The 13,633-nt window shown below is 34.0% G+C and overlaps 1 protein-coding gene across 18 annotated transcripts in view; it reads left to right on the top strand.

Moving 5' to 3' along the window:
- Positions 1 to 13,633, top strand: part of C2CD5 (C2 calcium dependent domain containing 5) — a 95,733-nt gene that overhangs the window by 72,708 nt on the left and 9,392 nt on the right. For 6 of the 18 annotated variants that reach the window (XM_069490691.1, XM_069490687.1, XM_069490694.1 and 3 more), the window contains 5 exons: positions 132 to 221; positions 708 to 795; positions 2,153 to 2,239; positions 11,674 to 11,724; positions 12,625 to 12,726. In XM_069490691.1, coding sequence (XP_069346792.1) covers positions 132 to 221; positions 708 to 795; positions 2,153 to 2,239; positions 11,674 to 11,724; positions 12,625 to 12,726 — 418 coding nt within the window. The remainder of the gene's footprint in view (positions 1 to 131; positions 222 to 707; positions 796 to 2,152; positions 2,240 to 11,673; positions 11,725 to 12,624; positions 12,727 to 13,633) is intronic. The other 12 variants (XM_069490695.1, XM_069490697.1, XM_069490689.1 and 9 more) reach the window with 4 other exon arrangements.

Genomic DNA, 13,633 nt, shown 5'->3' with positions numbered 1-13,633 from the left:
AGCAAAAGTGGACCAGTTTTGTTTTAATCTTTTTAACTTTCCATTTGCTGTAATATAATGTACATTAAGAAAATCAGCTTTTATAAATTTTTAAATAAAAAATGACATTACTAATGTTTTCTGTTGTGTAGAGCTTATATTTTAAACTGCGATCCATGATCCCCTGCTGCCTTTGCCATGTAAATTTTACAGTATCTCTTCCTGAAGATGAATTAATTCAGGTAATTAAGATTCAGTCTATTAAAGAAGATTTCTAGCTTGTATCTGATCTATTTTATTATAATTTTGCCATAATTGAATAACTGAAGTACACACTGTTTTACCTCAAAATACTAAAAAGTGTATGTTGGTATGATTCAGGCCATGTGTTTTTCTCTTTTCTGAACTGTAGTTATTTGAAAGTGGAATCACACATGTGTTCCCGCATGTATACAATAGGATCTGTACTCATCTTGTAGGATTTCACCATTTCCCATTTTTTAGAGAAGGTTTTTGAGCTTTTTCTGGAATATCTAGATTTAGTGTCTATGTTGGGCATAGTTGTATTTAAATATCTGAGTTTATATGTAATTCTGGTTGAGGTTCTTAACCAGGAAAGGCCAATTAGCCAGTTGGTATAGGTTGTTCTGTGGTACTGAAAAAGATTTGTAAGAAACTTAATTTTCACAATTATTATTTTGCTAATCATACTGTTTCTATAATTCTAGGTTACGGTCACAGCAGTTGCAATAACTTTTGACAAAAATCAGGCTTTACAGACCACAAAAACACATGTTGAAAAGTCATTGCAAAGAGGTAAACCTTTGATGGATGGGAAATACAATTTGTGTTTGTCTATGTTACAGTTCAGTGATAAAATATGGAGGACAGGTAGATGAAATAAATGACTTGTTTCTTGAAGACGCATTTACTGCTTTCTCTGTTCATCTTTATCAAGATAACTATGTTGATAAGCATATGATATTGTTCACACATAACGAGGTGGTATTTGACTGGTATTTACATAGGGAATGCTGCTGTTTTTTAAACTTAGATTATAGCATATTAATCCTGCAGTAATTTTGGAGTTCCTATCGTAAGATCTCTGGTGAGGCGAGGTCCTCAAGGCATCTGAGAACATACTGAATGTAGTAAGCAAAATGCTGTACCTGCGTAATTTTCTCAAGAAAAGTCCCATAGTATTCAGCAGATTCTCAGAAGTGTCCTTAATCCAGTAAAATTTAGGGAGTACCATTTTTTTTTTTTTTTTAGATATAGTCTTGCTTTGTTGTCTGGGCTAGAGTGAGTGCCATGGCATCAGCCTAGCTCACAGCAACCTCAAACTCCTGGGTTCAAGCGATCCTCCTGCCTCAGCTTCCGAAGTAGCTGGGATTACAGGTGCCCGCCACCAAACCGGGCTAATTTTTTGTTTTAATTTTTAGTTGGCCAGCTAATTTTTTCTATTTTTAGTAGACACAGGGTCTTGCTCTTGCTCAGCCTGGTCTCGAACTCCTGACCTCAAGCGATCCTCCTGCCTAGGCCTCCTACCATGCTAGGATTACAGGCATCAGCCACCACACCCAGCCTACGATTCTTAATACATTCCAAAGAAACTCAAATTATTAGAAATTATGAAGAAAATACTCTACTTTGTAAAGTTTAAGTGACTTACTAGCTAAATAAAATATTCATGATTAGTCTAAACTTTTAAAAGTTGATTACATTCCACATGTATGGCATTGATAAGATTTGAGCATTGAATTAATGTCAGATAGATGTATTAAATGATTTTGTGTTCACATACTTGTCAAAGAAGATAAATAACTGGTTTAAATATCATAGAAACTAGTGAGGTACAAAGTGTAGGATATTAATAATTATTACTGAGTGCTTACTGTTTGCAAGGCACTGTGCTAAGGGATTTACAGGTATTAATCTTTTAAAATTTCTCAGTAGTCCTACCAGGGAAGGCAGTACCACTCTCACCATCGTGCAGATAAAGGCTCCTCGTGGGAAAAACCAAGGAGAAAATAACTAGAATAAATTGGGTTGGGGAGGTGGACCTGAGAATGTGAATATGAATATATATATACATTTGTTATCACAGATTCTTAATTTACAAGAAAAATAATAATCATTACTATTAAAATTGGTGTTTTTCTTGCCTTTCTAGCCTCTACAGATAATGAAGAACTTCTACAGTTTCCGCTGGAACTGTGTTCAGATTCACTTCCTTCTCATCCTTTTCCACCGGCTAAAGGTTGGTTAAGTAAGGGAAAAAGCAAATATAAATTACACATTTTAGTTCCTTTCACTTGCTTCTTCACTATAGGTGATCTTACTGAATCTTGAGGTGAAGATTTGTCCTTTATTTCCTCATTGTGTGTTTCTTCATGTTCATAAAAGGGAGAAAGTAATATTACTCTTATTTTAATTTCTCAAGTAATTTTGTCATAAATTATTCAGGTAATTTTGTCTATTATATTCCACTCTCATACTGCAAATGTATTAAAGTTGTATTTTCAAAGATTTAGATTTTGCAATGTAACTATTCAAACATAGTATATTTGGTATTTATATTATATCTGGTAATTTTTTTTCTAGCAACAATCAAACTTTACAAAAATTTTTAGATTTTCAGAGACAACAGAATGCTTGTTTTTTTCAGAAGATATATGGAGAAGTTTTGAGTGGGGGTAGTACAAGTGAGAAAGAGATGAGCTTCCTGTCTTTGTGCACCTAGGCTATAATTGAAGAACATTGTTACATACTTATAAGACATTGCTATTTTTTTCAAATGCAAAATGATTGCACCTTAATTTAATAGTAGTAAATCTAGTTTGATCTGTGCAATATTTGGAGAAAAGTGGGAGGTATTGTTTTCCATTTCTCATCTGATCATTCACTGTAATTTTTATTACATAAGTTTTCAAAATTACAGTACCTTATTTTGTAGCATTACCTATTGGATAAATGTGTTTTTCCTAAATTTTTTTATTTTGAGAAATGATGCATTTGTTATTTAAAACCAAATCAGCTATTCTAATTTTTATATTTTGTAATACAAGTGAAATTATTTTATGATTCCTACCTATTATTTTATCTGATGCCAAATCGTGTATAATAAATAATAGTTTTATATTCACTTTGAATATATGTCAGTAGAATCTTTACTAAATGAGTGTAAGGCCTATCTATTAATATGTAGATAAAAGATCCTGTCTCATTTTGAAGATGAAAAGTAAGCTGCTTCTGGATTCTGAACTTTCCAACATGGTAATTGTGGTCCTTTTTTCTTTTTGTCATCACCTAAAATTCTAATTTAGAACTACATAGAGAATTGTAGCATATCTCAATATCCTTGAAAGAATAGAGAAGAAAAATCAAATTCCAAGGTAATCTGAGTTCAGATTTATGAATTAAATATAGCTTCTAGAGAACAGAAAGCAGAACCGTCAAGAGTCTTCCTTGAACTTACTAGATAGCAAGTGGGTTTTTTCCCCTTTACACACCTACTTTATACAGAAACTTGTGTTGATGCAGGGTTAGTTCCAAATCACTTTCAAGTATCATTTCGCTTATCCTTACCCTGCAATAGGAGCAAAAAAAATCCCCTAAAACCAAATCAACAACAAAAGATTTGATCAATTGCTAATCTATAGGAATAGATATTTGTGGATTTGGGACCCCTAAATAGCTCAATTTTACCATGTTGTTAATACCTACTGAATTCTGCAGAAGATTAGATTTAAACTTTGTGAATTTGCCTAAATTATATTGATAACTTACAATTTCTGCAGTAGCTTTCAAAATGTTTTCAAAAGTAATTATAACTAGTGTTTATGTGGTCATTCATTTATTTTGTGCAGAATGATACTTTGTGAACTAAAGAACAGGAAAAGAATTTGAGTAGAACACATCATATTTGAATAGTATCTAAAATATTTGCAACTCATCTTAGGGAGAATGGAGAGGGGCCAAGAGGTGGAGTAAAAATCCAATAGACTTGGGTTCTCTTCTCAGTTCTGCTACTGATAAGTGAGAACTTGGGCCAATGCCTTAACCTCTTTAAGCCTCAGTTCCTCACATATAAAATATGAAAGGGTTAAGATTCCCACAGGCCTCTAAAATTCTGTGATTCTTTGGGTTTCCCATAATTTATGGGTCTTCAATTATTAACATATTCATATTATTAGAAAAGTAAATCAAAAGCTAAATTAGTGCCTGAGGTCACACTGACCTTCTGTAATTAATGTAAATTAAATGTTTCCAAGTAACTTCTAATCAGTTAAACCAATAATTTTCAAATTCTGCTCCTCCAGACTGTAGGGGTTTATGATAGGTGCTTCATGGCCTTCCAGGAGGCAGGAGGGGAGGGAGCAGAGAGGGGTGGGTAGTGAGAGGGTAGCTTTCTGGATCCCCTACTTCTAAACCAGATCAGCTTCAATTCAGTATGTTCTTACCTATTGGTCTTCTATATATGGTTTTACTTGAAGAAAGGGTTTCAAAAGGTTTGAAGACCACTAAATCAAATCATGCCACCTTTATCATTGTCATCATCATCATAATTATCAGTATCATCACATCTAACAATAATATACGTAAAACGTTTTACAGTAAGTGCTTAACTGCAAAAATGATGTGCTTTTCCTTGAATATTACATTTTAAAATCATCAGTCAACAGTTAAAAGTATATATGTACCTTTTTGTAAATAGTTCTGTGGTTTTGTAAATTGTGGTTTATGTTGCATGCTTATTTATTGTCTTTGCTTCCTCAAGTCTTTTCAGGAGGACATGAGTTAAATATATTTTTAAAAGTTATCTCAAAATATTTTGGAAAATTTGAGGGTAAGATGGATTTTGAAAAGGCCTGAAGAATATAGTAATAGAGTTTTGTAATAGTAATATGAATGGAATAAATTAATGTTTTAACATGACAGAAGGCTTGGAATAGAGGATAGAAATGTCTGGAAAAATGTAAGCATAGCAAATTAGAGGAAATAGGCAGAAGAGAGAAAGGTAAGATGTGTTAGGAATAAATGCTTAAAAGACGTGTCTGCTTTCTTATATGCAGCAAGAGGCTTAAAAGTCAACTACTAATATTGATAAATAAATATATAGTTTTTATAATTTAAGTGGTTAGCTAAGTGATAGTGTTTAATTTTAATAACTTTGAATTTTATTTTATATTTCATGTTCTTAACACACATAGGATGATGTGTTAAAATTTTTTATTTGGTTTTACGTTGACAGGGAGAGTAGTTTTAAGAGCTAAGCATAGTGTGTTTATTAATACTTCCATCTTTTCACTTGTAGATAAACCTTTCATTATCTTTTTGTGTTATTGAAAATGGGTGAATGTCACGTGAAGAAATGATGCTCCAATTACATGTATCTTAATTCACTGTGTAGAGTAAGCCTGGGCCTGAATTGTCCATCCATGTTCAATTTTTTCTTTCCATCGTTTATTATATTTGGTTTTGGTTTTGTTTTTCAAGGTAACAAAATAGTTTGATATATGTCTCAAATCAATGGTTGATTTGTTGTTACCTTGTGTTAGTTGTCTTGATTTTTCTGATTTGAAATATTAAAAGGTGCTGAGCTTAAATAATTTCTTAAAGGATATTATCATGTGAAGGCCATCAAAATTCTTTGATGACTAGGGGAACATAGATGATATGGCATCAACATAAATTATATATGTTCATATATAAGGCTGCATTATGAGAAAGAAGATGACTACAGCAAATTTTTTATACCGCTTTCATAAGTTTTTTTCTTCATTATTGATATCCACACCTCAGTTTTTTTCTGAAATGATTTTCAAGAGACTTTAAAAATGATATGTACAGAAAGAAAAAGAATATATTAATAGTAAAAATGGGGAGTTTGGATGAAAAGTAAAAAAACCAGTAAGATTTTTCTCATAGACTGCAGTTTATCCCAAGAATTTATGCATATAATTTTTATAAAAGGTTAACATTACTTTAGATAAACATCTAAGGGCCTGAATATCTAAAGGCCTAAATCTAGAGATATTAATTACCATATTGTAGGACTTAAGAAGTTAGACAAGTATGTGTGAATCATATACTACTTTAAATATATTTCAAATACTTTATATATCTACAGTAGGATAATAGTTTTTATTAAAATACTGATAGTCTAAAGCTTTAAAAAGGTTTGATTAGGTTAATTTTAGTTTTTTATGTACTTTTGAATGAAACTGTTATGTAGAATTTTTTTTTGTATACTCACTTTGTTTCCTGCTTTCGTTTTGCTTTGTACTAGGGGTAATTTCCTCATGATCAATGGCATAAGCTGTAGGCTGGCAGGACTACACTTGTCATTACATTGCCTGCTGACTAATGTGGCAAGCATTGGTTAAAATCTGGATTTCAATATAAAAGAATATAAGTTAGCTTATACCTGCCAATATTATACTCCAGTCCACATCAGAAGTTTTTTTTTTTTTTTTGAAGACAGGGTCTCACCTTGTTACCCTGGCTAGAGTGCAGTGGCGTCATCATAGCTCACTGCAGCCTCAACCCCTGGACATAAGCAATCCTCCTGCCTCAGCCTCCCAAGTAGCTGGGACTACAGGCATGTGCCACCATGCCCGTTTAATTTTTCTATTTTTTTATAGAGACAAAATCTCACACTTGCCCAGGCTGGTCTCAAACTCCTAACCTCAAGCAGCTCTCCCGCCTTGGCCTCACATCAGAAGTTTTTATCTTTATTTTTATTTTAGGCTATAAGAGTTACTTTTTTGTTGTTGTTGTTAAACCAAATTTGATTTTAAAAGATAGTTTAACTATTTCAATTTAATGACTTGCCTAACATTATTTTAAGCTAGCAATTATAATAGAAATACAAATTTGTAAAAATTATAAAAGTTAGCTTTCATTTTTCCTGCTGACTAATGGTTTGAATTCTTACAACTATATATAATTCTTTGTACTAACTGAAAGTATCTTTATTAACAATCCATTGCATGGATTGTTTCTACTTTTCTTAAAGTACATTTTGTCACTATGACGAAATAGTAGCAACAATTAAAAACCGTTAAAGTTCTCCATGTTATTGGATGGCCAAGCAATTAATGGCAGGTCCTGAAAGGAGAAAGGTGTTGAAGGGGGAAGAGAATGAGGAAAATCAAAACTAAATAGAGGGAAATGTATGAAAAACTCATCCAAGAAATGGGACAGAATGAAGCAAAGAGAATTGCTGGAGAAGTAGGGATAAAGAATCTTTATCTCTGTAGCTTCCTCAAGGCAGCTTGAGGATAGTGAAATCCAGAGTCAGAGGAAGAGTGAATAAGAAGCAGAGAAAAATTAAATTGGGTTACTGACAGAAAAGAGGGATTATTTGGAAAAGAAGATATAAAGGATAGGAGTAAGAGGAGTGGATGTCTGGAAACAGAAGCAGGAAAATGCAAGAAGGGGATTGAAGAAGAAAGACAAGGTGTACACCTAATGTTGTATACCTTTAGTTGGGAATTTAAATGACCCAAACAGAGAAGTTAATTGTCCTTGTCGTCTAGTATGTGTATTACCTGTGCATTGCAGTTGAGTTTTTCCCTTAAACACTATCCAAATTAAGGCTACTTCTGTCTTTCTGTATACCTTAATAATTGATAACTATAATATGGCAATTTCACTATCTATCAATGTTTGAATACCATTTACTGAATGTTTAGATACATTTGTCTGACTCAGTCGTTAAGGCAGATTTTATATCTATAGGGCATAATTAATCAATGCATTATTGATTGATGGAAATTCCTAAAGGAACATAAAACCCAATTTTGATCATAATAACTTAAAACTGGGAATGTTTAAATAGGAAAATAAAACATAAATTTTAAAGACTCCAGATTGCATATATTTTAATTTGCCAGAGAATCTATATTTTAATCTGCCACAGAATCTTTTCCAAATTCTTAGGAATGTTTTCAGTTTCAGTAATTTTTTAAAGATGTCCAGATAAGATTGTCTCAAATATTTTTTTTTTTTTTTTTTTTTTTTTGAGACAGAGTCTCACTCTGTTGCCCTGGGCTAGAGTGCCGTGGCATCAGCCTAGCTCACCGCAACCTCAAACTCCTGGGCTTAAGCAATCCTACTGCCTCAGCCTTCCGAGTAGCTGGGACTACAGGCATACGCCACCATGCCCGGCTAATATTTTTCTATATATATTTTTAGTTGGCAAGATAATTTCTTTCTATTTTTAGTAGAGACAGGGTCTCACTCTTGCTCAGGCTGGTCTCGAACTCCTGAGCTCAAACAATCCACCCGCCTCGGCCTCCCAGAGTGCTAGGATTACAGGCGTGAGCCACCGCGCCCGGCCTGTCTCAAATATTTTTTAATTATCCAGAGCAAAGATGATCTGTAAATTCTAATGATATAAAGTAAATAGATAGTCAAAAGAGGTAGTGATCAGTATACAACTTTATTACAGCTGTCTTAGTCCATTTGAGCTGCTATGACAGAATATCCGAGACTATGTATTTATACAGACCAGAAATGTATTGGCTTTTAGCTCTGAAGGCTGGGAAATCCAGTATCAAGTTACTGGTATCTGGCGAGGGTGTTCTTGCTGTGTCATCATAATGGCAGAAGGGCAAAAAGAGAGCAAGAGGGGAGTTGAACTCACCCTTTTATAATGGCATCAATCCCACCCATGGGGAGGGAACCCTCTTAGCCTTATAACCTCTGGAAGGTCCCATCTCTTAATACCGTTACAATGGCAATTAAATTTCAGCATGAGTTTTGGAGGGAACATACATTCAAACCATAGCAACAGCTAACCAATACCTTTAGTATTGGTTTTGACAATTTATTTAGGAGAATGGAAGAGTCTTAAACTGTAGAAGCATTGGAGAATGCATAATTGAGGGAGAAGCAATCCTTCTTTTTGTCATCAATATGCTCATTTCCACTAAACTGCTTTTAACCTGGGTTAGTTTCCCTCCCCACACCACTAGACACAGGGCTTGTTAAATATTGCTAGGGTACACTAAGAGAATAATAAAACTGTAGTCCTATTTCCTTTGCTAAGTTTCTAGGGTCTTTTATTTGGGGATAGCAGGGTTATCACTTAATGGTAACTTTAAAAAAAAAAAAAGCAAAATAAACTCTTTCTTATGTGGAAAAGCAAATTGTAAGAGAAGTGGACTGCTATGTGGCTCCATTGAGACTCATTGCAGCTAGAAGGGGGATCTAACATAGGAAGTGTTTGTTTGAAACCCTTCCACATTGATATATAAATAACATACGGCTGAGCATTAACTCCTCAATAAAGCCTGGAAGACTTTTAATGAGATTTCTACCCTTGAATAATGAAATCTGTTGTCCTTTATTTAGTACTGGCCTAGAAATTGCATGTTCTTTTATTTATTTCTTTTTAACCAGAATTACCAGTTTGTCAGTGAGCCAGGCTGCAGTGCCTTCTCTTTTGAAAAGCCCCTTTGTTACCTGGCAAGGCAAACGTAGTCAGGAGAAGCAGAGGGACTGAGAGTCTGAGGTCATTAGACATATGAGGTATTAAAACCAGTTTGAGGTGCCGTTGTACATCTGTTACCAGGACCAAATGGCCTTTTGGACTTCCTGGGCCTTTTTCTCTGAGAGAAAAATTAAGATCATAACAAGTATGTTAAAAGAGGAACCTGCTTTTTCTTCAGTGTGATCAAAAATCTTCCTTCTCAACCTGTCTCTGAAGAATATCTCCAAAAACTTTTGTGTTTTCAGATTTTAATTCAAATGCATTCATATTTGAGGGCAGGAAATAAACATTTTCCTTCCCTGTTTTTCCCTCCTCCCTATTTTTCCTTTTTGGAGGCAAAGTAATAAATGCACATAGTGAAAACTTAAAATATGACAAAAATCATATAGTCTAAAATAAAGCTCTCTTCTCCTTTTATTTCCTTTCCCAAGAGGCAGGTACTTTTTATTAATAACAGCTTATTGCCTGTCTTTGCAAAGATATCCTGTTTACCCTTTTTTAAAAACACAAATATTTTATAGATCATTGTACACATTTTTCCACTTGGTATAGCTTAGAGATGGGAGCAGATACTACATGTTTAAGTAAGCTCTTTCTGTGTACATTCGCCATTAAATTATGTACAGTTGCTACTAGGGAATTAATTCCATATTATTCAGATAATATCAGGCTACAGAAGAAAACATCATTTTAGTGATTTTCAGAAGTTTTTTAGCCATTCCCCCTCCCCCTCCATTTTCAGAAATTTCACAGAATTCTTCATGCCAACTATACTTTCTATAATTCCACACCCACAAAATCTATATTGCACAAGACACATGAGAGCCCTGGGACCCTCTTGGGATATGTAAGCCTGGGGTAGGCCAATTGCTGTTCCAGTCTCTGCGTTGAGTCTTGTTTCTTTGCTGAACTGTCCCTAATCTGGAAAGCCTCAGAATATCAGGTTTGTTCTGGTCTTCTTTCTATAGATTCCATCTCTTCCTGGACTTCCAAAGTCCCTCAGGATCCTGAATCAGGAGGACTCTTCCTATCTAGGTGTACAGTCTGTGGGCGTGATGGTCAGGGCACATCTGCAGCATAGTACTCTCACAGGCTCTTTGTGGACTCCACCTAGTGATCCCATTTATTCACTAGCTCTCAGGAATGTCAACCATTGTACACTGTCCAGGATTAGCTTAGTGGTCACTTGCTTTATAAAAACGGCAGGGGGTTGGGGAAGATGTGTCTATTGCTCCCATAAAGCAGAAACATTATGTACAGTAATGTTTTTGAAAAGCTTAACTTTTATTAATTTAAGAATCTTACCAAAAAATCAACACATTAGAGATGAATATATTTACTTAGTTTATAATTTTTTAAAAAACTGACCTAAATAATTCTGAGTGTTTTCCTGAGTTATTTCTAAATTGGCAACACTATTCTTTCAGTTATAAAATTCTTTGTAATAAAAATTCAAATATGCTAGCGTGGGTAGATTATGAAGTTTTTTATAGTGATGCTTAAATTTGTACGATACCTTAAATATCTGTAATAAACTGAAAACATCAGGGAAAATTCAGGATGCTGGTTTGATCAGGTTATAGAAGTGATCTTAGTTTGGGATTATTCCTTGTTGTTTCTGTGGAGGTCAGTCACTTTTTAGTTCCATAAAGTCTTGATAGCACTAGAGGGAGCTGTTGGTAGTGAAATCCTTGAATGAAGGATTTGGTGGTGAGGAGGAGGGTTAAGACTAGGAAGCAGCTTGTGTTGATCTGTGAAGCATCAATCATTACCTTGTCTGTAATTTTTAATCTTACTGGCTCTTACCCCCCAGCAAACATTTCCCTTCCATGTTTCATTAAAGATATTCTTCCCAGCACATTGACACTTTTCTCTGCCTGGTCTTCTCACATCCTGCTTTCACCCTACTAACGTTTGTTACTGTGTTTATATTTTCTTGTGACTATAAAGTTTCTGAAACTCTTTTTTTGTTGTAGTAAGCAAGTAGTCTTCCTTGGCATGATATTTATGAATTCAGCTATCAATGGAAATTGCATTTTAAATCTAAATACTTCTATTTGGTTTGCTTTTTATAATGAAGCCATAAAGATTTCCTCCTATTCTGGCTTATAGAAGGTATTAACAACCAACAAAGAAGAGATGCTGGCTTGTACTTAGCATCCAAGCTAATGTTGTTCATATTGTCTTATTAGAACACCTGGAGAGTGCAAGTTCTAACTCAGGTATACCAGCTGCACAGAGAGGTGAGTTTGTCTAATTAAGCAAATAGTCACCAAAGGTGTGAAATTCTAGTTCGGTGATGCATAAAATTACAGAAATCAGAGAAATGCACTGGACAGTGGAATAGACACCAAAATGTGGGTTTATTATAGGTAGAATGTGTTTTTTATAAAAACATTAAACTAATATTTAAGTATTTTTAGCATTTTAATAGTTTCCCAGTTTCTAGAAATAAAATTTTACCTCTTTAACATTTTATTTCTAACTTAGCAGTAGTAAAAGTTATTCTTTTTAAAAGGGGAACTTGTTAGGCTCACACTTGCCCCAACCTTTATATTATCACAGATTTTTTTGCCAAAAATCAGACACGGAAACAAAATATTGACAAAGATGACCCTTTGGTTTTCCTGTTACTAATGGTGGAAAGAAGATACTTTAACAACAGATAAGTCAGTTAGTGATTTTTTTTTTAATGTATTCTTCAACATTTGATTCTCATTTTTTTATTTTAGGGTAAAAATAGGGAAGGGAATTATTCACAGAGTTTGAAATGTAAATTAAAGTTCTAAAATAGAAACAACTAGAATATTGTAAATTTAAAAGAATGGGAAATAAAGTTAGTTAAAGCACAGTTTGCGGTCCTTTCATTGATATTTATGTTAGACCCCACTTATACCCTCCCTAAGAGACCACACAACTGTGCCGTCACCAAAAAACGCTCAGCCACATAACTGAGAACTTGGTTTTGGACAAATCAGTGTCTAAAGCTTGACTCTTTACGATCTCTTACCTGATTTGAAAAGGACCATTCTTTTTCTAAGTTACAGTTAAATTACATCATCAGAAGGGGTGTTAAGACGAGTAAGAGACGTCATCCATATTTTTTCTTTGTTTTTTCTTTTGTTTTCTGTCTGTGTTTTCAGCAACGTCAGTTGATTACAGTTCCTTTGCAGACAGATGCAGCAGCTGGATAGAGCTCATTAAACTGAAAGCTCAGACCATAAGGCGTGGATCAATTAAGACAAGTAGGCGGATGTTTCTACCACATTATGATGATCTGAGAAGCCTATCCCTGATTTCCCAGTGGTGAAGGCTAGACCTTACTGCCCAGTAATAACATTGCCAATCCATCATGTATTGGAGTGTGAAAGCTGCAGGGTCTAATGGTTGTTTAGGAAACGTTACTGAAAGGCCTTTAGATTTATTAATTTTAACTATAGAATTGTGTTTTTAAAATATTACTTTTTGTGAAGGTATTCTTAAAAGTATATAAATAGATATTATATCCTTCTAGATGAAAGGAAATTACAGCTCTCTTATTGAAGAGACATTCTTCCAGGACCCAAGGTACTATTTAGTATGTGGCATCTGTCAGCTCACTAAGTGTGATGTCCAGAGGGCTAAATGAATAAAGTATTTCTGGAGAGAAAGTAGTTAACTTTTATCTTACTGCCAGAATCAGGATCATTACTTAGATGTTCTTTATCTGTACCCCATGTGTTTTGGTAGATTTTAAGGTAAATATATTTGAGTGAAAGAGTTTATATTTTAGTACATTAAAAGGGAAAGAACAACATTTTAGAGGAAATAACAGAGGATATGGAACCAGCCAGATCCGGCTTTGAATCCTAGAAGTGCCATTTTAATAGCTGTGTGACCTTGGGCAAACTATTTAATTCTTCTAAGATGCAGTTTCCTCATGCACAAAATGGGCATGATAATAACCTATGTTGCTGGTTGTTGCAAGGATCAGAGATATGTATATATATGTATGTATAGATATGTCTGGCTTATGGTAGTTGTTTATTAAGTGGTAGCTATTATTTGTCACTTTATCAACAATCAATTCTTAGATAGCCAAGGTCATTTGTTAAGTTTTTTAAATTATGAATTTTTTTAATCAAAAAGGTTTGGAAAAGAAATATATTGCAA

This window comes from Eulemur rufifrons, chromosome 16 (genome assembly GCF_041146395.1).
Source record: "Eulemur rufifrons isolate Redbay chromosome 16, OSU_ERuf_1, whole genome shotgun sequence".
Lineage (NCBI taxonomy): Eukaryota > Metazoa > Chordata > Mammalia > Primates > Lemuridae > Eulemur > Eulemur rufifrons.
This window is presented reverse-complemented; position numbering and strand designations above follow the sequence as displayed.